Here is a 23,310-nt window from a genome sequence, read left to right as displayed (position 1 = left end):
GAAGCAAAATATAAATGCCAGACATGCTAACATGTGAGGCGATCGTGGCTCAAGAGTTGGCAGCTCGTCTTGTAATCGGAAGGTTGCCGGTTCGAACCCCGCCTCTGACAGTCTCGGTCGTTGTGTCCTTGGGCAAGACACTTTACCCATTGCCTACTGGTGGGTGGTGGTCAGAGGGCCCGGTGGCGCCAGTGTCAGGCAGCCTCGCCTCTGTCAGTGCGCCCCAGGGCAGCTGTGGCTACAATGTAGCTTGCCATCACCAGTGTGTGAATGGGTGGATGACTGAATGTAGTGTAAAGCGCTTTGGGGTCCATAGGGACTAAGTAAAGCGCTATACAAATACCGTTCATTTAACAAAGAGGAGCTTGAAGGGGAGATTGGACAAATTGAAATGAGGTATTGCTTTTTTATTATTTTATGGACTGATTTCCAGAACTTTTTGGCCACACCTCATATGAGTTAGTGTGGCCTTAACTTCAAATAAATACATGTTGTTTGTATTTCTTGTGATAGTACTTATGGAACTTACACTTTCTTTGAGGACTAGTTTAAATGGATCGTTATCAATCAATTTGCGCTGACCCCTAAACTTAGGCAGCAATGCAACAGAGGCTATATATCTTAAAGTTCTCATTCATGTAGGCTCCATTGTTTTGTTTCTAATTTAATATGTTGAATATGTCATCTTTATCAAAAGGTGGTTTATTAATATAACAAAGAGATTAAATTTGGAGAAAAACACTGTCCTGGGCATTTGACAGCAACTCCAGGAAATAGAAAAAGCTCAACGAAATGATCAAATTAAACACATAAATATCAGACACAGCTTCTGATCAGCTTTGTTATTTCTGGTTTTGTTTTGTCATGCTGCTGCTGATTAAGGATTCTGCTTTTCTGAAATTTGATATATCCCTGGCTTAAAGCTACAACATTCCCTTTCAGTTCAAACAGAGGTTTGAGCAGCACTAGTTCAGTATAAAACTCTCTCTTCACCTCAACACCCAGCCCCCTTCCTATTACCCAGCTTCGACCTCACTGCCAACTGCTGGCGGAGCTCTTTTCCTCAGCCCCAACCTCAGCGTGCCCCGAGGCTTCCTCTGTGAGCAGTGCAATTCACTCTAAGCATGAAGGCTGAGGACGCTTGGATGCATCCTGTCGTCATTGTGGATGTGTGGGATAGGAGATCTGGCACACAGTGATGGCTCCATTGTCCAGTTCATTCCTAGTTGTGTGGCTAAAAATGAAGAAAAAATACAAACGCACACAAGTACAGTATCTTTTTTGGCAGCTTCACTGGCACCCTTAGAGGATGCCTCCCTTCTCTAATCAAAACAGATGTTTTCCCCCGTGCCATATGGTTCACATACCTTTAGTACTTATAGCTGCAGGAAAAACAGTTCAGAAAGGGGACATACAGTAAAGTTGGATGTAAGGCTAGGGTATGACGTTCTTCCTAAGCGCTGCTTGTCACCACGCACAGTTATTTAACTCATATTTTTTTGTGGAAAAATACACCAGTGCTTCTCACAAACAGCGGTCTCATTACAAAGTCTTTATTCAGCACTCGATGATAAGCAAATGAATCCAGGCGGAGAAATTGCTTTTTTGTTTGCAGGCAGTAATTAAGTTAACTGGCTGGTGTTCCCTCATGACTGCTTGAGAGACGGCTGGATTTTACTGGAGCTTTTATTCCCTTTATTAAATGTCTTGTGGTTAGAAAAGCACATCACATCTTGTTATTTGTTTAACAGCTTTTAAAAGAATAGTGGCATTTCCTTTATTAGACTGTTCACAAGTGTGATGCAAGAAATACCTACTGAGTGCAACAGACTTAAAGCCCAAGGGTCCTTCAAACAAAGTTCTGTTCTACCTTTGGTGTTGTTTGGTGCTGATGACACACCTCTTATAGTTTTCTGAAGACTTAGGATTTTAATATTTTATGTGTATTTTTGTTTTGTTCAACATATTTTTCATATTATTCAAGCTAAATTTTTAAATTAAAACAGTTCATATTAAAACAGTTTCTTGTAATGTGTGAGATTGTGCATATGATATGTACATATTGTATATACAATTCTGCCAAAATTCTAGTTGGACTAGTAATATCCATCCACTTTCTTTAGATGGATGGATGAAGTCTATTCTAGCAGAATCTGTGTTCACTCTGGATAGCCTACCAGTCCATCACAGACCAGACAGAGATAGAAAGTAATCATAATCACAACTACGGCTCAAATCATCATTTAACCTAACAAACATCTCTTAGGGATGTGGGAGGACTATTGCGTACTTGGAGGAAACCCACGCAGGCACAGGAAGTTGTATTTATATAGCACCAATTTACAACAACAGTTGTTTTGAGAAAGGTACTGAGAGAGGAATCTTTAATGATCAGATTTTTTATGAACAAGTACTTGGTAATGTTGAGAAGGAAGAACTCCTGTTCAACAGGAAGACACCCCCAGCAGCCCCAGGATACAAGGAGGACAGGCATCTACTACAAACAATTGGAACTGAGGGGGAAGTCAAGAGAAGAGTACAGTGACCAAGGACAAAACAGAAACTATGGAAGAAAAAGACTAAATTAATGACATGAAGTAGCGACATATACATGGGAAGATGACAAGTAATGCTCATGGGAAGTCCCCCCAACAGCCTGAGCCTATAGCCGTGTAACTAGGGAATGATTCATTCCTGACTGCAGGCAACAACAACAAAAACGTTTTTTAGCCTAATCTGTAAATTATAGAGTGCGTGTGTCTGTCTGGATTGGATTTAGGTGCACAGGAGAGGGCCTGATACCCGAAAGCTCTGTTTTCCATTAGGTTTTTAAAACTCAAGGAATCACAAGTAACAGTTATTGGATTTTTTTTTTTTTCCTCGAGTTATAGGTTTTTGTAATCATTGGTTCTTGTCTATTGCTGTCAGTTTTTCTTCTTTTGATAAGTTTCCAATGTTTTTCTTCTGCTCCTCCAGCATGATTAGTTTAATCTATTTTACCTATTTATTCACTTGTTACCTATCCTGTGTTAATCTCCTGTGTTCAATCAGTTAATCACCCACCCACACAGCCTGAACACTCACAAGCTGTATCTGAATTTCCTGAAGCAGTGTGCAGAAACAGTTCTCCAGCCTTCTTGAAGGACATTCCAAAGCTCTTCTTTGGATGCTGATTGAGTCTTGTTTCGCTTTCTGTCAAGGTTATCCAATTCTGCTTCAGTTATGTTGACGTCTGGGCTCTGGAGGCCAGTCCTTGACTGATAGTGACTGATACATGCACATGTTGTTGTTAATTTCATTAACACCAAAGCAGCTGAAACTGATTAACAACCTCCTTTGGTATTTAACTGACCAGATTAATATCCCACAAGTTTAATTGACTTGATGCTTTACTCTGATTGAAACATTTTTTGAGCACTTTATATGCAGCCTGTCTTGACTAAAACAGTCATTTTTACCTGACAGAGGAGCCTCCCTTTGTGTGACCTTCTTGTATGTATATGCAAATATTCAAAACAGGGGTATGGGAGGGGCCGGCCCAGCACTTCTTGTTTCTATTGGTTCATGATATCACTGGGTACAACCAATAAGACACATAAGAAATGGTCTCCAGTATGAAGAGTCGGACAGCAGGCTCCGATATTATTCATGCCCAGTGGCTGAACAAACTGACTGCACTCTATGAACATCTGGCAATACAAATGAACCAGCTGTTAGTTGATGAGAGACACCCAGAATAGAAGGCCGGACAGTCCTGATTCCTAAGGACCCCAGAAAGGGAGCGGTCCCATCCAACTACTGGCTAATAACCTGCCTCGGTACCACATGATGTGGCATACAACACTAGAGGCCAACTTCAAACCCATAGCACAGGTTGCCATCAAGTGCAGGATCTACCAAGGAGATGCTCTGTCCCCACTGCTGTTCTGCATAGGTCTGAAGCCCCTCAGTGAGAACATTGACAAGACTGGCTACGGATACTGACTACAGAACAGAGCAATTGTCAGCCACCTCCTGTACATGGATGCCATCAAGCTGTATGAAGAGTGAACAAGACATCGATTCACTGATCCACGCCACCAGGATATACAGCAATGACGTAATGTCATTCGGACTGGAGAAGTGTAGTCGGATGGTAACAAAGAGAGGGAAGCTAGTCAGAACTGAGGGTATCAAACTAACAGAAGGCAACATTGCAGACATAGAGGACAGCTACAAGTACCTGGGCATCCCACAGGCAAATGGGAACCACGAAGAGGACGCTAGGAAAGCTGCAACCATCAAGTACCTGCAGAGGGTCAGGCAAGTCCTGAGAAGTCAGCTGAATGGCAAGAACAAGATCCGGGCTATCAACACCTACGCCCTGCCCGTGATCAGGTACCCTGCTGGGATAATGAGCTGGTCAATGGACGAGATAGAAGCCACTGACATCAAGACCAGGAAACATGCACCATGAATGGAGGGTTTCACCCCAAGTCCAGCACCCTTAGGCTGTACGCTAAGCGGAAGGAAGGAGGCCGGGGACTGGTGAGTGTCAGAACCACAGTCCAGGATGAGACAACAAACATTCAAGATTACTTACTACTGCTTGTAAGATGACCACAACCGATCACGTGCTCAGTGAATACCTCTGGCAGCAGAAACCCAAGAAAGAGGAGCAAGAGGAGGAACCCATCATCGAAGGACAGGCCCCTGCTCGGTATGTACCACTGGCAGATAGAGGAAGCTGCTGACATCTAGAAATTCTACCAGTGGCTGGACAAAGCTGAACTGAAGGCACTAATCATGTCAGCACAGGAACAAGCACAATATCCATAGAGGGAGGCGTCTATCGCACCAGGCAGGACTGCGGTTGCAGATTGTGTAAAGATGCACCCGAGACGATCCAGCACATAACAGCAGGGTGCAAGATACTAGCAGGCAGGACATACATGGAAAGCCATAACCAAGTGGCTGGCATAGTATACAGAAACATCTGTGCCGAGTATGGCCTGGAAGTCCCGAGGTCAAAATGGGAGATCCCCCCCGTAGGGTGGTCAAGAATGACCAAGCTAAGACCTTGTGGGACTTCCAGATACAGACATGCAAAATGGTGGTGGCTAACCAACCGGACATAGTAGTGATGGACAAGCAGAGGAAGACCGCCGTAGTGATAGATGTAGTGAAACCGAATGACAGCAACATCAGTAAGAAGGAATGTCACTACACACTGCTCCCCGGGCGCTGGATTGGTAGCTGCCCACTGTTTCACTGGGTGAATGGGCTAAATGCAGAGGACAAAGTATCCTACGCGTGGGTCTATAAGGGGTTTGGAAGTAAAGTAAAAAAATATATATATATATATTTTTTTTTTATTAGAGAAACCCCTCAAACCTTTTCTCTCTGTACAGTGAATCTATAGCAGCACAACTCCTAGCCTTAGACTTTCAATGGTGCAGCAGGCGGTGGGCTAGGGCTCCTCGCTAGTAGCACACATGTTAAGGAAAGGCCAGAGTGTTTTTGTCATCCCTTTTTGTTTTGAGACCTCGGCTGGGAGAGAAATATACTGAGCACCGTCAAAGATCTTTGGAGCAGCTTTCTGCCCACTGGACTCAACACGGCTCATCTGTCAAGCACTTTTATACGTGTGCATTCTCAGTCTCGTAGGGGAGGCCTTAGTATCAGTGCATGAGCAGTCCACTTTTTATGCACCCTCCTAAGAATTCTCTGTTTTACTGTTCTTGCTGGCCAAGGGCTCCTCATCTCTACACTGACTCCTCTCATGTGGTCACCCTGCAGTGATCAACAAGGACACTAGTCTCTTTGCACGGTGGGCTTAGATGTCAGTGTGCAAAATAAACGTGGATGGAGAAGGGAATGTGACATTTAATTTGAGTAATGTGTTTCTTTTTACCCCTCACTTTAAATCTGCTGGAGAAACAGCTTCAAATGAGATATTTCCAATGCAGGTGCAAATGCAACTTTGTTTACTTTGTTACTTAATTATTTTGTTTTACCTATAGCTTTTTGTTTTCTGTTTTCCACGTGGCACTGCTGTGTGGTATCTCTGTATGATGGCTGTTTGTTCAGTCATGCTGAAGCCACAGCCAGTCACATAATCGGCTCAGCCTTGTTTGTTGCAGCTGAAAAAGATATTGCAATGATAAGTGGCAGGGTAAAATGGTACAAAATCCTATAATAAAGACTGGAATCACTGGATTTTGCAAGCTAAAAAATATAAGAGAATATGTTGTATTTTAGCCTATAAAATCACAAATTAATAATTAAATGTCTTGAATTAATATTAAACTGTCTTTAAGGACAGATTTAGGGAAAAGGAACAAATGCAAAAGATATATAAAGAAAATTGTAATGAATGTTCCTCTTTAACTCATAAACCTTCTTTTCCCTTGTTTAATGCAGGACTTCCTGGGCCAGGCCTTCTGCACACTGGGTGAAATTGTCGGCTCCCTGGGAAGCCGCTTAGAAAAACCTTTGACGTAAGTGGCACACACCACACAATGCACGCACAATGACCAACAGTCAGCACACTCTTGGAATATGATTTTTGCCATTTTAAAGTGATGGGCAAAAATATTTGTATTACATTACTCTAATCTGGGAGTCAATGGGTAGCTCAAAGAAGCTGTTAAAATTTTAGATCATGTAGGCGTGAACTGAAAAGCAGCATGTGATTTTAAGATTGCCATTGTTTGTCTTCGAAGTGAAGCAGCGGCATGAAAATGAGTAATGATGTTGATGAAAGCCTACGCTGCCTCCAACAGCCAAATGAGATGAACACTTTAACAGCAGTAGAGCTAATGACAGACTGCAAACATGCCGAGATGGTAAAAATCAAATATTGAAAAAGGACAGTTCACCCAAAGTGAATGTGTCAGTGATGAGCTCACACCTCCTTTTTGTAGAAGCCTTAACTGAACTTAAGAATCTCATCAGAGATATTTTAAAATGAATGAATCTGTGATTTCATCCTCTCGGTCGCTAATTATAGCAGGAAAAAAAGCAGTGATTAGACCTGTAGTAGTTCATGTCAAATTTACGCTCGATGGGGTGTTTATGTTAGCTTGGAAGCATCCTCTAGTGCACAGGAAGTCTGTCCCCTGCTTGCATTTTTGACAGTTTCTCTCCAGTATCAGCTAGTACTGACAAAAATAAACATAAACAGTGGAGTAGTACATTCAGAGGAAGAACCGAGCTGTTAGCCTAACTGCCAACATGCCTTCCATACTGAACAGAATTACAATTATCATCACACAAGGTTTGACATTACACAATCACAATTCAAGCATCAATTTCAAAAAGTACTAACAAGTCTGGTTTGAAAACATTGTATTTTGAAGTAATGACTAATTGTCAAGGTTCCCAGCTTTTTAATCGTACTAGTTGTAGTAGGATTCATTATTCACCAGTAGATCAGCAGATTCAGGTTTATTTATCTCATAGGCATAAATTTGTTCACAACTGATCAAACCTGTGAATAGGTTCAAATTACAGGTGAAAACAACTTTGGAAGATACAGAACTATGCAAAGGTTTTAGCTACTTGAGGTATTTATATTATTATTAATCATATAATACTAATGGGTTTAGTGACAAGAAGAGCAAGTCCAGCAATTTCTTGGTTCAAATACAAATAATTTATCAGTATGTAGGGCAAAGGTCAGGAGAGAGGTACAACAGTGAGTATCCATAGCCATTTGTAAAACACGGTGGAGGCTCTGTCATGGTTTGAGGCTGCAATTTATCCAGCTCTGTTGAGGAGCTCATCTACTATCACACTCTGCCAATCCAGTAAAAACCATACCTGGGTAGAAAAGTGCATAATGGAACACTATCATTCATATTGGGCCTCCCCGGATCTTGGACATCAATGTAGGATCGTCTTAACAGAATAAATGGAACAGAAGGCAGCTAACATCCAGAAAGAAGTTTAATTTTTTTTTTTTTCACGAAGAACAAAATACAATAATCAAATTGACTTCAGTGATGCACAGAATGCGTTTTAGTCTGCGACAATTTCAACTCCACGGGCACACTTTAAAAAAACATGGCAGTGGATTGTCAGACCTTTAGATAGAGTTGATCGGCTATCCAGATTTGTATCCAGATGTAAGTCTTAAATTAAATAGGGAAGTCAAAAGTACAGACATTTGCTAATATATTCTCATGAGTTTTGAATGCTTCATGGGTATTTAGAAAATCTAAAACAGTTCAAGGTTCTTTAAAAATATTTCATTAATAATACTTTAAATATAAACAAGGCTACTGCACGAATACAGCCCAATTTAAAATTACACAGAAGTGAGAGTTTTGTTTACTGCACGAAGGCTCCTCATAAATCATGGACCAAAGTTTCCTTGGAAAGCTTTCTTGTAAATTCTCCAAGAGGTCTTCAGACTTCTTTTTGGTTGTTAGCTGCATCCTGATATTATTGCAGCTTCAACCCACAGAGCAGAACTAAAGAACCTGTTCGTCTTGTTTTAATTTTCCACCAAAGACAGTGAGCCATCAGCTGTCCAACCATGGTCTGATCCCCATGTCCTCCAGTGGGTGTCCTTTTTGTGTGTGCATATGTGTGTGTGTGTTAGAGTGAGCGAAAGGGAGAAATTGAGTGAGCTGAAAGTAAGTGGCCATACTGGCATCTACATCCATTAGTGTGTGTCTCTCTCTGTCAGTGAGTGTGTGTCTGTGTGTGTCAGAATCAACGAGCGGTTGGAACTGAATGGGTTTCCTAAAGAATGATACACAAGAAATATGATGTAAGAATGTGTTGCTGTCACTAAGTTATGTAATCATCTCTGCCCGCAGTCATTCACTGTCTTTTAGATTTGTGATTGTGTGTGTTTATTTGTGTCTTTGTGCTTTCTTTCTAGCACCTACATGTTTTATTTGTAACTTTTTTAGGATTTGTGAAGATATTTTTAGATATTCGTCATTATTCTGCAATTAATATTTGCAAGTCTGGGCAACTCTGTGTGTGTGTGTGTGTGTGGGTGTGTTACTTTGTTTGTGCTCCTTCCTAAGTTGAAAGCATTTCACTCCTGCTCAGTCGAGTGGCTCTGGATCATACAAATAAAACTAAAGCAGCAACAACAACAAAAATAGAAGAACAACTGTAAACCATAGACTGTATATGGATGATGGACTATTTTGTGGACTACCTCTTTGAACCCTTGAATGTGGCATTTTATTTGTTGTCATCTGGACTTCTGGATGCCAAAAGTGACAATATTTGGATGAGAATGTAAAGTTATCGGCTGAAGTTAGCTTACTTTGTTAGCAAGGTGTTACGGCCCTAGCAGGGCCTCCTCCTGAAGGTGCCTGTGTGGGCGTGTCCTTCAATCTCTTCTGCCTGAGGTGCCACCCTTTCTCTTTTACACAGCTGACTCACATCAGTAATTAAAGGGATTTAAGCTCAGGGACAGGTGAGCTCTGGGCCAGAGTGCCATGTGAATGGTTACAGCTAGTGAGCTGTGTTTTTGCTGTTTGCAGCGAGTGAGCTGCTCTCTCTGCTGTTTGCAGCGAGTGAGCTGCTCTCTCTGCTGTTTGCAGCGAGTGAGCTGCTCTCTCTGCTGTTTGCAGCGAGTGAGCTGCTCTCTCTTTTTGACTTACGTTTTACTTTATTGACCAACGCTTGAGTTTTGTTTTTCCTTAAATGGTGAAAGTGGCTTGTCCGTCTCTTTTAGCTAAATATTAATAGAAACTTTAATAAAACTCTTTAATTTAACCATTTTGCCTCTGTCGCCTTTTTCTGACCCGGACACATTTTGTTACTTCCCCCCCCTCATCGCCTAGACCCCTTTTAGGTGAACGTAACACAAGGTACATCCAGCAACTGTATTGGTGTATGGCACAGATCCAGATACTTGGTAATTAAAGCTAACATAAATGTAATCATTGAAAAAGCTCAGCACAGATGTTTTGGAAAGCCAATTCCAAAAATGGAATACTGTGTAAACTGCAAATTTCATAAATCCATATTTTATTAATAACAGAACAGAAGTGAGAAAATGCACAATTTTTAACAAGTATTTTTGGGGAATTCTTAGCCTTTATTATGATAGGAGAGTTGAGAGTGCAAAAGGAAAGCTGGGAGAGAGAGCAAGTGGAAGATGGAGAGAAAATGGCCCGGGGCGGATACAAACCCAGGTCTCTGCAATGCCCTCACAGCATATGGGTCATTTGCTTAGTGACAACCAGAACATGTACCATTTTAAGAAAAATATTAGCTCATTTTGAATCTTTGTGTACTTAAGTTTGTAAAAACAGCACATGTTCACTAAACAGCCTCGATTTTGCAGCTTCTATATACAAATACACAGAAAAAAACTGCACTTTTTATTCAAAGTAAATGTTGAGTCAATCACCATATTGATGCTACATACCCTGGGTAATTTATGTGCCAGTTTCATCAAGATTGAATCAGTTGTTTAGGAGTGAAGGTGTTTAAGCTGTAGTTGCTTTATAGCATATAGCTTTATCAGTCAAGAACATAAGATTGAGGCTAATTTACACACGTGTAAGATACTGACTGTGAGCACTGAAGGGGATCACAGACTAAAATTCCATTTCAGTGACACTTGTGATGTCACGCACTGATGGTGTCAGGCTTCCTCTACAGTTTTTTGTACTCCATGATTTACGCACTGTGTTCTTCCACTGTTTCTCTCTGTGGCTCTGTCCATCTCTTTTTTGTTCTTTGTCTCACCATTTCTTCCATCTGGCCCCTTACTGAGCAATCTCTCCATGTACAGTGGCTTCATTTCACTGAAGCTTCCCTGTTCATCCAAAGATGCCTGTGAATCTCAGGCGATGGAGAAATTGTCAAAAACTTGCTTAGATCAGTTTCTCAATTTTCTTATTTATTTAAGGCGCTTTCTGGCATTACTGGACATTACTTAGCCAAAATAAATGATCTCTACCCTTCCTTACTCTGGAGCAGGCCCGGGGTCTGTGGCATTCATTTTGTCTATTTTTAGTGGTCAGCCTCCCTTGGCTTTATTGGCTGAATATTACGCTTCGCCTGCTCAGGATGCAAACAAACATTTCAGCTGAAATGTCACTGGATGTGGTTTGCATTACTTTGATGTTCTTTTCTGAAGGTTTTCATTCAGCATTAATTGATATTTACAAATGCAATCAGGCAGTGACTGCAAGAGAAAACATGAAGAGGAGAAATTAGATGCAGCGTCTCCTGAAATTCTCTCATTTTCAGCATTTTGCTGAAACTCCTGATCAACCTTAAATATTCTTATCATAAATATTTGCCCAAAACCCCAATCTGTGGTGAAAAGAAATGCCACAGGAAGATGAACAACCAAGAATTCAAAATTTCAGATTAGAATGACAAAATGCAGTTTAAAATGTAATGAGTAGTATAGATATACTAAGAAAAAAACTAAGATGACAAATAATACTGTGAAGCACTAAATATAGTATGCATGCAGTAATAGAACAGACATATACAGTGTAAAATAGATTACATTTAAAGCATTTACACTGGAATCAATGTGGTCAATTTCCTGTTTTGTTTTTCTTTTTTCTAGTGGAATCCCAGGAAAGAAATGTGGCACTATCATAGTGAGAGCAGAAGAAGTGAGCAACTGCAGGGTAAGAGTCTGTTTGGTTCACCTGTTGGCCATTTTGAAGTGGACTTTTCAGACTTTGAGATGCTGTGCTTTATTTATCTGTATTCTCCGGTTATTTTGTCTTCTTCAAGTAAAAATCACACAGATCGAACTAAAATTGTCCAACATTTTAATATTGTTTTCACACATAGAATACACGTATTCGTAAGCTTTACACACGACTTTGCACTATGGAGTTGGAAGGATAAAAAAAGCATTTAATTTAATGTCAAATACCCCCATCTTAGTTAGAAAGGCTAGTTACTTGTGTCGTCAATATATTCATATATTTAACAATAACTTGTATAAATGAGAAACTGTGCTTCTCCCTCTGTGAGACACATAATCCATTGTTGGTTAATTCACCTGCTTTTGATGCTAATGAAATGAAATCCCCCCTAAAACTGGAATGCTTTTGCAGGTTTTGCAGGTGGCCACAGACCTTTGCTCTCTCCTGAATGGTGCTGAGCTGTGTGCACAATAAATGATGCTGGGACCCGATCCCATGCTCATGTAGTCTGTTTCTGACAATATAGCCAGAAACATGCACATGAGTAGTCTGCTGGAGGGCGTTTTGTAGGGCTCTGGCAGTGCTTCTCCTGTTTCTCCTCCCACAAAAGAGCAGACACTGGTCCTGCTGCATGGTACAGCCATGTCCAGCGCTCCCTGTGCCTATCTCCTAGTATCTCTTCCAAACTCTTGAGGCTGTTTTGGGAGATACAGCAGACCTTCTTGCAACAGTGCAAATGTGCAACCTGAATGTGCTGCAGGCATCATCTTGTGCTCCCAGTAGTGAATCTGTCCACCGAAGCATTCAGTTAATATAGAAAGCAGATATTTCTGAAGGGAAGTTCTCTGATATTCTGGGCTCAAGTCTTTTATTTGCTGACATTTTTGTACAACATCATACAGTCAGACCCATGTGTTAGCGTCAATCCTTTAAAACCAAAGAACCATTTTGCAGCAAACTGCTACAAAGATAAATTAATTATAAAAGTGACAGAGATGCCAGTTGACTGTGTAATAAAATCAACCAATTCAATTAGTTAAATCAATTCACCAAACAAAAAGCCATGGGATCAAAAGGAAAATAACACAAAACAAATATATATAACACACATGCACAAGTCTTCACCATCCTATTGACCAATATGAATACTTTTTGTATTAATAGCAGGTCATATTTTATGTCTTTAGAGCACTTCTGAGGCAGTGTGTCATGTTTGTTTTGGTCCCTTTCTTCCTCTTCAGGAGTCAGTGATGTTACAGTTTTGTGGGAACAAGCTGGATAAGAAGGATTTCTTCGGAAAATCAGATCCGTTTCTTGTGTTTTACCGCAGCAACGAGGACGGATCGTAAGTTGACAAGTGACTTCTTATTGATATCCAGCGATTACATACTCAGCTATTATACACATAAAAACACACATGCAAAAATTTCTGAAGTACATATAGACTCCGAGCATGACGGTTAATGCTCTAAAAGCTTATACACGGAGGACGTACAGTAGGAGCTAAGCCGCCTGTGTGATGTTACATAATGCTTCCTGTTGTATGAGTGACTTATGCCTTCCATTCAGAAGCCGTAGATGCAGAGGTGAGCGGAAATAATAGCACAGAGTTGACATGAGAAACATAAAGAGAGGATGGATGGATAAGACAGAGTTAAGTGAAAACTGCGTGTGGAGGTTGCAGTTTCTTTGCCCTGAAGATGCTTTTATTCAAGTCGACTTCAGCGTCTCGCACTTAACACATTTTCTTTTAGTGCAGCTGGGTATTTACTGATGCAGCCTAAATGTTCCGCCGCAGGGTTTAACAGCAGCAAGCCGTGGTTACAAAGAGCCAGTCCTGATCCCTTATAAAACAGAAACTGGAAGCTGTTTCTTCAGCTAAGGGTCAAGCTTCCTGAAACGCATTTTAAATTATGCTCTCCCTCAATGATAAGGAGAAGAAGCACTGAGGGCTTTGTTTTTGTTTTGTTTTTTTCTTTAACTTTGTATGTCTCGCAGGTACACCATCTGCCACAAAACAGAGGTGGTGAAGAATACTCTGGATCCAGTGTGGCAGGCTTTTAAAATTCCCGTCAGGGCGCTGTGTAATGGTGACTATGACAGGTATAGTAGGACACACAAGGTGATGCATGAATGTTTACAGTTAAATGGAGAGAATATTAATATACACAACAGGAACAGGAATATAGGTGAGCATATTTTTAAGCAGAGTTAAGCCAAGACATGTTTGGATTTGTTTGTGTTCTTATTGCGGCACAGATGGAGAAATTCTGGGTTAATAACTTTGTTTAAAATAATAATTTGGCTGATAACTCATGTATATGCTAATATTCCTTTTTGTGTGTCTAATTCTGTTTTGGTCTGAAAGTTAAAGTTTTTAAGCTCTTTATCGTCCTTTGAATACTTACTAGGCACAGACTTACAAGACTTAGGTAAACTAGATGTTTGGGCGATGTTTAGGAGCTCCTTTGTATGGAAGCCCGTTTCTGCTACTAAATTTTAAAAAAGTATCCATATCTCAAAATTTCAAGTTATCTTTCTCGCAATTTTGACTTAATAACTCGAAATTTTGATTTATTAACTCAAAATTTTGAGAAAAGTAACTCAAAATTTCGAGTTAGCGCTGCCAATCAGTAATCTATGTGGAATGCGCACTCAAAACTGGATTGCAACAAACTTTTTGCCGCTTTCGAGAGTACGTTTGCTGATAGCGAGGCCATGTGATTCAGCTAATAACACAAAGATTTCATCATTTGTGAAGCCACGATGAAAATAATCAGCAATTTGTACTGGTAGCTTAGCTGTAGCATTTGTAGCTGAGGGCTTCAGCTTCCGGGTAACAAGGAAATGACATCAATCACGTAGATTACCGATTGGCAGCCCTAACTCGAAATTTTGAGTTATTAACTCAAAGTTTTGACTTACTTTTCTCAAAATTTTGAGTTAATTTTTTTGACATTTTGAGTTAATATATTATTAGCTCAAAATTTCAAGTTATGGATACTTTTTTTTTTTTAAATTTAGTGGCGGAAACGGGCTTCCATACCTTTGAGATCCTTTTAAAAATTATTTAGTAATAAGTAGTAAGTAAGTAAAGCGCTTCCTTACTGTTAGCTTGCAGAAAGATGATGCATGCTAATGACAGAGTTTACTGTAGCTACCCAGGTTTTTACAATTTTAGTACAGTGTAACTCAGGTAGTGCGACAGGCCAGGAGTTAAACTAAAAAAATGCTATAGAAGAGTTACAGAAATGACCAGGTTCTGACATGTTAGCATTAACGTGAAGATCCAATCGGAAATAAAACCAGACAACTTGGATCTTCAGAACGTCCTGACTGATACAGCTATAAGCCGTTCTTTCATTTGTTTTAAAGGACTACAGTCAACAGATATGAGTGTCAAACTTTGTTTTTGCATGGATAATTTATTTTTAACCTCCTAGGACCTGGCATCCACATATGTGGACATCTTTTTTTTGGGTTGTCTAGACCAAAATACTAAATTTTGCTCTACAAGTGCCTGATATCCTCGTACGAGGACATTATACTCCCACTGTTCTATCAAAATTTAAAATGAATTTCAGAAACAAAAATCAGGTAAAAAAAAAACAAAAAAAACCAAAAAAAAACAGGTAATTCTTTGTTTTTACATTCATCAGGTCCCAATCAGCCCAAATAGCAAAGAGAAATTAAAAATGCATGCCATGAAAGAGTTGCCGTGCCATAAAAGAGCATGCATAAAAATATAACAGTAGAATGCAATACTGTTACAGTTAAATGCTTCAGAAATCGTTAGAACACACATTAAAACATTAACATTTTAATTTTATTTTGTTGCAGAGTGCACTCTTTGTACAGGTGTCTATTTCTAAGGTGACAGCTACAGATTAAAGATTTGGAACCTAAACCTGGATACATTTAAACATTAAAGCTTACCAGACCGTAGTCTTAGAAAGGAGATGTAGAAACTTCTTTAGTTTGTCTAGAGCTTCCTCTCTTTGCTGAGGACCTGTGCATTCCACAGACCAGTGGCCAGCTCTATAAACAGAAAAATAGTAAATCTGTGGTGCTGATTGATTTTTCTTAATGGGATTTCACTCAATCCACTTGTTTCTCTGCACAGGAGCATTAAGGTGGAGGTGTACGACTGGGACAGAGATGGAGGGTGAGAGAGCAATGCTTTCCTGCATGTTAAAGCTACAGTGTGTGGTGCAACGGTCCATGAATTTATGCAGTTTCATTATTTAATGTATTAAAACTACATTCTAAAAAGAGAGATACCAGCGAGACTGTTATTGTGTGTTCTTAAAATCCAAAAAAGCTGCCCTGATAACATCAGAGCATATGTGCAAAGTAGGGAAGTGCTTTTGGGATTTTGCTAACAGACCACTCTCCAAAATGGATGTCCTTATACACACTCTTGTTTTTCACTGTTAAAGAGTAGACACTGCGGAAAAATATCTCAGCGGAGCCCTGCACGTGACAACACTCCCTTCTACTTCGAATATACAACACATTAATTATTAATATTTTCTGAACGGTCTCTCAATGGTTACCTTCATGGTGTCAGGCAGGGAATAAAGATCGTGTTTATCTTTTGAAGCAAGTAAATTCCCAATACTCAGGGGCACAGTTTGCCCCTTCATTGTTCATTTCATACACAGTTTGTGACATTTCAAGGGCGTTTTGCTCTGAGCTCCTATTAATATCTGACCCCGACTCCAACTCTGCTGATTATCTCTGTGAAATTACATAAATGGTTGCTACACCCACGCCTACAGTAACCAATGAGCTTCTCAGTGATAGTCCTGCTCCTTGAAGAAGACTTTGCAAATATTATGCACACTACAAACAAATTGATCCAATCTGTTATTCTCTAGCAGGCATTTGGACCACTCCTCTTGTCATTATTATTATTTTTACTTTTCCTGACACAGCTTTATTACAGTGTTTCCTGTTTTTAGCAATGGCCTAATGTGACTCTGTGTGTGTTCTTACAGCCACGATTTCATCGGAGAGTTCAGTACAAGCTACAGGGAAATGTCCAGAAGCCAGTCACAGTTCCACGTCTATGAGGTGATAATCCAACTCCTTTTCCCCACACCTTTCATAATATTAATTATTCATTATTCTCTCATCACGATATCTAATTCAATTCAATTCAGTTTCATTTATACAGCGCCAAATCACAACAACAGTCGCCTCAAGGCGCTTTATATTGTAAGGTAGACCCTACAATACATACATAGAGAGAAAAACCCAACAATGAGCAAGCACTTTGGCGACAAAGGGAAGGAAAAACTCCCTTTTAACAGGAAGAAACCTCCAGCAGAACCAGGCTCAGGGAGGGGCGGCCATCTGCTGCAACCGGTTGGGGTGAGAGAAGGAAGACAGGATAGAAGACATGCTGTGGAAGAGAGACAGATCAATAACAAGCATGATTCAGTGCAGAGCGGTCTATTAACACATAGTGAGTGAGAAAGGTGTCTGAAGAAGAAACACTCAGTGCATCATGAGAATCCTCCAGCAGCCTACACCTATTGCAGCATAACTAAGGGAGGATTCAGGGTCACCTGATCCAGATATCTAACCAAAACATGAACCTTCAAACAGCTATTTGAGCTCGTAGAGCGGTGTTAACATATTATTAATGTGAGGGGTTTACACAGCTTACGTGTCAACACTGTAAGGGTAATACTCTCTGATACACCCACTGAACAAGAATAAAACATGCTTCAGAGACTGTTACCCACTGTTGCATGCCGTTGCACAATGTTTAAATAAAACATGTCATTCAACCTGGAAACAGCAAAATGCTGTGCCCCATTTTCAAACTGAACATACCCGAGGCAAGTTGTTATTAAAAAATATCCTCACAAACATTTTAACTAGTCCATGCAGGAGATCGGGCATTTTTAACAAAGAGAATGCTTTGAAAAAAGTGGAAATAATTCAAACGCATGTAGTTTTTCACTTGAATATAGGACACATTGTGCAACTTCAAAGCATTTATAGCGTAATCTCTGTACAACAGTTAGTATACAACAGAAGCTGCACAATAATTAGAGCAATACCAGGAGGACATGTGATCTGGAAAGCTTCTATGTTGTGGTCAGTCTACAAAAGATTAGAAAATTATTGTTGGATTCATTCACTTTTCACTGATTTAAAGTACACATTTTTCATGCTATATTTTCAAGTTGAAACCAACTGTGGTCACACAGTTTAAACAAATGATTTAGTTCATGCCATGCTCAGGACAGCTGTATTTTTCAACCTCAGTGCCATTAAGGTTTAATACTTTAAATTTGGTGCCACGACAAATAAAGTAAATACTTCGATCTAATAAAATTTTATAGGCTGAACTTGTGGGTACCAAATTATTATTTTTACAAAGCACTAAATAAAAAGAAACAGCTAAGTAATGATATCAAGTCATTAAATAAAAATAATTGACATTATCATGAAAAACTGGAATACTAGAGTAAAGAACTGCAGGTCTGTGGGGACTGAAGTGGGTCGGATGAGGCTCACTTCTATCTTTAATCACAGCATTGCTTCCATACAGAAGAACATTTACAGTAGTTTTTCCCACACACTGCAGCGTGAGCACAGGCTCAAAGTCAGGAAAAGTCGTTTTTTCTGTGTAATGTGAACATAAGTTTTGTCTCTCTTCCCCCTGGGGCCAGAAAGCTAGATGAATAAAACCGGACAAACACATTCATCAGAGGTTGGAATCTGACTGATCTTACGCTCGTGGATTGTCAGTATACGATGCATCACCTTGATCCGGTAGTTTATAATACCAGGTGCACATGATCTGAGTTGCATATTTTACGTTATGAGTTTTGCCCGAGTCAACATTTTCTAGAGCCACCTTCGAGTGTCATTTTTCACCAGTGGGAGTGTATATTATCGTCCTATAGTTTTCAGCAGTTTTTGCCTGTCCCAAGGAGGTTTGTTTCAGGGTTCAAGGATATCTTTCTGCTTGATCGTGAGGTGGGGTTTAGGGCAAGTTAGAAGTGAATTACTAGTCTGGATCCAACAGTTTTGGCAAGAGTTCTTCAGCATTGCTTGATAGGACAAAATTGCTAATTTCACATCATATCTGAACGAGCAAATTGTAAAAAGAAAACAATGGTAGAAATAGTCTTTTCTATACAGTCTTTGATTGCTCTTGTTATTTATTTGTAGCTCACATAATAATCTAAAATGTAAAAGACTCACTTTATTGTTGTGTTCATTTGTATTCCAAAGACTGAAATGGAGCATTATAGCAGGGATTATACACGGATTCTTTAATTACAGTGATTAACAGGCTGATATGCAGCCATCCAGATGGAACTCACTAATATGTGTAGTGCACGCTGTTAAGCAAGTTCCCTAAAAGGCTGTGCTTCCCTCTTGTCCTCGTTGCAGTTTGCTGACTAGTGTATCAGCTGTGTTCAAGCTAAGCATAAATCACTGAAAGTTAAGAGTCAGTAAAACTATGAAGCATAATCTGGAGAATAGATGTGGGGAGAGCAGGGTGCTCTCTCTACTCTCGTGTGATTTAACTGGGGTTATCAAATCATTTAGACCAGTGCTGTCTTCAGCTTCATCAATCCTTAGCTCAGTTTTTAATTTTCTCCAAAACAGAGAAAATCAATTGTTCCTTGACCAGAGGACAAGTAATAGAATACAAAATGAAGTGTGTGAACATGTTCTGAAAAATGTTTGGGGAGTCTGTACACTCTGTTGGAAGCAGTGTCCTGTGGCATTTGGAATACATGAATCTGAAGAGGGAGAGTAAACAGAGGTATTTCCATCAGTAACACCCACTGCAGTGTGCTGATGGGGATTCAGACATGTTTAGTTTTAAGAAGGCATGTGTTTTAATTTATGGAATAATGTGTTTTGATGATTCAAACTGATTTCTACACAGGTGCTAAATCCAAAGAAGAAAGGGAAGAAGAAGAAAAAGTACCAAAACTCAGGAACGGTATGCTGTTATTGTTACTCAAGTTGTCCTAATATGTTGTCTGAACTTTCATGCCATTTACCGATACAAAGTGATAACAGATGGTATGCCAATGTTCCCTAAAACCTTTCTTCTGCAATATCATAACAGTGCCATCCTCATTTTTATGTGCGTGAAGCATCTGATGTTTACTGTTATCATCGCTAAACTTAAGGACTAAAGTGCCTTATCAAAAATGGATTTTTTATTGGTGAGATGTATAGAGGATTTTATCTCAGGTTATTTTCTCAAATATCCCCCCCAATGTTCAGAAATGTTTGGTTTGTTTTTTCATATTTTCCTTACAGTGGTGCAAACGTCATATTAACAGTCCATTAAGAATCGGCTTACATCCACTGTTTTCAAGGTCAACTTAATATTTTATTAGTTAAAAAAGCCTTATAACTTAAAAACTGTAATCTTTACAAGTGTATCGTATGTTGTCCTCATATAGAACGTACTGGATAACAATTTAAAATATTTCACATTTGACCTCTGACCTCTCCTTCAAGGTCTAAGTCTATATAATGATACTATATATATGGTTAAACTATTTCTTACTGCCATTGTTTGTTTTGACAAAACATTGGCATATAGAGAATTATATAATGATATATACTGATCCTAAATATCACATTACTTGGACTTCAACATGTAAAACTCATAAAATGTCTTTTATGTTTAAAACTACATTTAAAATTCTGCTGACTTTGTTTTTGTTACCAACATGTAGGAAATGCTACTGGTTTATGTGGACTCTAAATATCACATTATAGTTTACATTAAAATATCATATCATATTTGACCTCTGACCTCACTCTAACATTTCACATCTGCCTTTGTTTCAAGTTGACCAAAATTACATTATTTTTACTGAACTACAAGAACAAAGAAAATAAAATCGACATATAGAAAATACAAGACAGTTTCCTTAAAAGTAAATACTGCCTAGAGAACGTGCTGCCTTGGTGGGGTTTTTCGCTCTCAGCACTTCTTGATTCTCCTTTATGGTTTTACCTTAATTCTGGCATCTCGACACACACCTTGTCATCTGTACCATGAGCTGAAAAAGTTCTGAGCCACCTGCACTTTGCTTCTATGGGAGCTGCTTGACATGAAGCTCCCAGTGCAGAATTTTTGTGCTGATGTTACATGCCCATCTGGGTTCAAAACAGAAACCTCCCACACACACACACACGCACACACAGATAAAAATCTGGTTTATTTTCTCTATGTCATCTCTGCATGTGTTGGTGTGTTTACTCTTATTTAGTATTAGCTTAGTAAAGTACTATTAGAATTATAAAATAGCATAAAAACCACAGTGCAGCAAAACAAAGAAAAGATCACAGCCCTAAAAAAGAAATGTTAGAAACATTTGATCAGTGGTGTAAAAATGTCTCATCAGAGAATCAGGTGCTACAGTGACAGATTCACACTGCACAAGTACTTCCTGTCTAATTGGCGCACTTGTCTGCCTGCAGGTCACTCTGCTGTCCTGCCTGGTGGACACTGAGCTGTCTTTCCTGGACTACATCAGAGGCGGGTAAGGTCACAATAATTGATAGCATACAGTACTCAATTAGGCAGCAACATTAATGTCATCATTAAATTCTGAATGGCCTGGAGTTAGCAGTGTAGACGCAGCAGAGAGGACTGCCGCTGCCTTTTATCTCCCACTTCCAAAATGAAGACAGACAGCTGCCGATAACCTGCTGCTTAATTGCTCATGCTGCGTGCTTTGAAACATGCTATCATATAATCTGGCTCGATTGATGGCTCTCTGTTTCTCCTCATGTGACTTATTTATTCTGTTCTTTTATTTCTTGTAGGACTCAGATTAATTTCACAGTGGCAATTGATTTCACAGCATCAAATGGTGAGTGTTTTAAAGCTCTGCCCATATATTATTGAAATCTCTTTAGTGTATCAACAGATAAAATGTTGCTGGCTAACGATCAGATCTTTATATGATTTGAACCTTTAAGAGACTGCTTATCCGCTCATTTGATGGCTCTTCACCCCTTAATTTGACTAAGAAGATAGAACATCTGAAAGCTGGATAATTATTAGAACGCTATCTGTTGCTCTAAATCTCTGAGCTCAGCTTGATTTTACTTGTTAGCCAAAAGTTTCTGCCTCTCTGGAGAACGAAAGCCATTACTCCCACATTTTGCCCAAATTTATTTTCAGTTTAGATTGTTGTCTTCATGTAGTGGCGGTTTATAAAACCCACAGGAAAACCACAATGCATTTATCAGAACAACTTAACGTCAGACAAACAAAATGAGCTATTCTGCACGGATGACTTTGTCGGGGATGAGTAATGTTCTCATTTCAGCAAAAGATGATTTAGTGAGTCAATATATGTTATACAATTTTAGAGACTTCTTTCTGCCACAAGAGATATTAATGAGTTTCTTTGCTGCCATCAAAGCAGCTCCCACACTGTAAAATAATAGTGGTGTGATGCATCTATTTATAATGTATGCATATTATCTTCATTAGTTTTTCTTTGATCCTATTTGTAAAACAGGTTGTTCCAGACTGTTACAGCTGTCTCATTTCTTTAATAATGTTGCGCAAACAAAGCCGTAGGCTACAAGTTTTCTCAAACCCAAAGCCAACGCTGAACTCATTTCAAATGAATATTATTATTCTGACCCAAATCTAATACACCATGTTCGTCTGGGCCACAGAGCACCCTTGGTTTTCTAATTATTATTATTATTATTATTATTATTATTATTATTATTATTATTATCATCATTATTATTATTATCTGGCAGATGTGTCACCGTATAGTCCTGTAAGGGGTGCAAGATTTATAGTATGAGTGACCTCCTCGCCGCCACAGCTTCCAAATACTGTCGGTTATTTGGATTCATGCTCACATACACCATCCTGCTGTTGCAAATGTTAGATGGAGAACCACCTCAATGTGCATTAATCTGAAGCTGAAAGGGGCCTAGAATAGGTCCTCTAGTACAGCGGTCCCCAACCATTTTTGCGCCACGGACCGGTTTATGCCCGACAATATTTTCACAGACGGGCTTTAAGGTGTCGCGGATAAATACAACAAAATAAAACTAGTACCGGTACTGAAAAAAAGAAGATTTATTCATAATAGACGTGAAAAGACCCAGGAAAACCGAGTTAACGATAAAAACGATAAAAACGATAACAAAATAACGCTGAAAACCGATAAAAACCCTGAAAACTATACATTTCACACCTGAGCCTCAACTCTCACGGCCCGGTACCAAACGACTCACGGACCGGTACTGGTCCGAGGCCCGGGGGTTGGGGACCGCTGCTCTAGTACAGTCTTCACTCTACTTTTTAGCGCAGCTTCAACAAAATTAATATAACTGGCTCACTGGTGTAAGGCTGTTATTTAGTCTTAAATTTGCATTTATCAGTATTCTCAGTTTTTCAAATTTCACTCTGTAATGGTGACAGTCGTTCAAAAAGCAAGCCTCGCGTCACATACGCTGTCTTGGTAACACATTCAAGCAGTTATTTGGACAGTTCTTTCAAAGCCCGCAAGAAAATGAATAAGGGAGGACTGTAGTTGTGACAGTTGGAACATAACTGAAATAAAGATTAGCTTCAGGACTTTGGTAATGTCCACAAAAAGTTTTTGTACAAAGGCCAGAAATGCCATGAAACAAA

At 39.5% G+C, this 23,310-nt stretch overlaps 1 protein-coding gene across 1 annotated transcript in view; it reads left to right on the top strand.

Annotated features, from left to right (window-relative positions):
- LOC146383064 (copine-8-like) overlaps positions 1–23,310 on the top strand; it is an 80,478-nt gene that overhangs the window by 37,738 nt on the left and 19,430 nt on the right. Inside the window, exons 6-14 of the mRNA XM_084934195.1 lie at positions 6,403–6,479; positions 11,546–11,609; positions 12,878–12,981; positions 13,635–13,739; positions 15,760–15,801; positions 16,637–16,712; positions 19,561–19,617; positions 21,120–21,181; positions 21,468–21,514. Coding sequence (XP_084790321.1) covers positions 6,403–6,479; positions 11,546–11,609; positions 12,878–12,981; positions 13,635–13,739; positions 15,760–15,801; positions 16,637–16,712; positions 19,561–19,617; positions 21,120–21,181; positions 21,468–21,514 — 634 coding nt within the window. The remainder of the gene's footprint in view (positions 1–6,402; positions 6,480–11,545; positions 11,610–12,877; positions 12,982–13,634; positions 13,740–15,759; positions 15,802–16,636; positions 16,713–19,560; positions 19,618–21,119; positions 21,182–21,467; positions 21,515–23,310) is intronic.

This window comes from Perissodus microlepis, chromosome 7 (assembly GCF_051167445.1).
Source record: "Perissodus microlepis isolate ML-2025 ecotype Zambia chromosome 7, ASM5116744v1, whole genome shotgun sequence".
In the NCBI taxonomy this organism is placed as follows: Eukaryota; Metazoa; Chordata; class Actinopteri; order Cichliformes; family Cichlidae; genus Perissodus; species Perissodus microlepis.
Note: the sequence above shows the minus strand (reverse complement) of the source record. Positions and strands in the feature narration are given on the sequence as shown.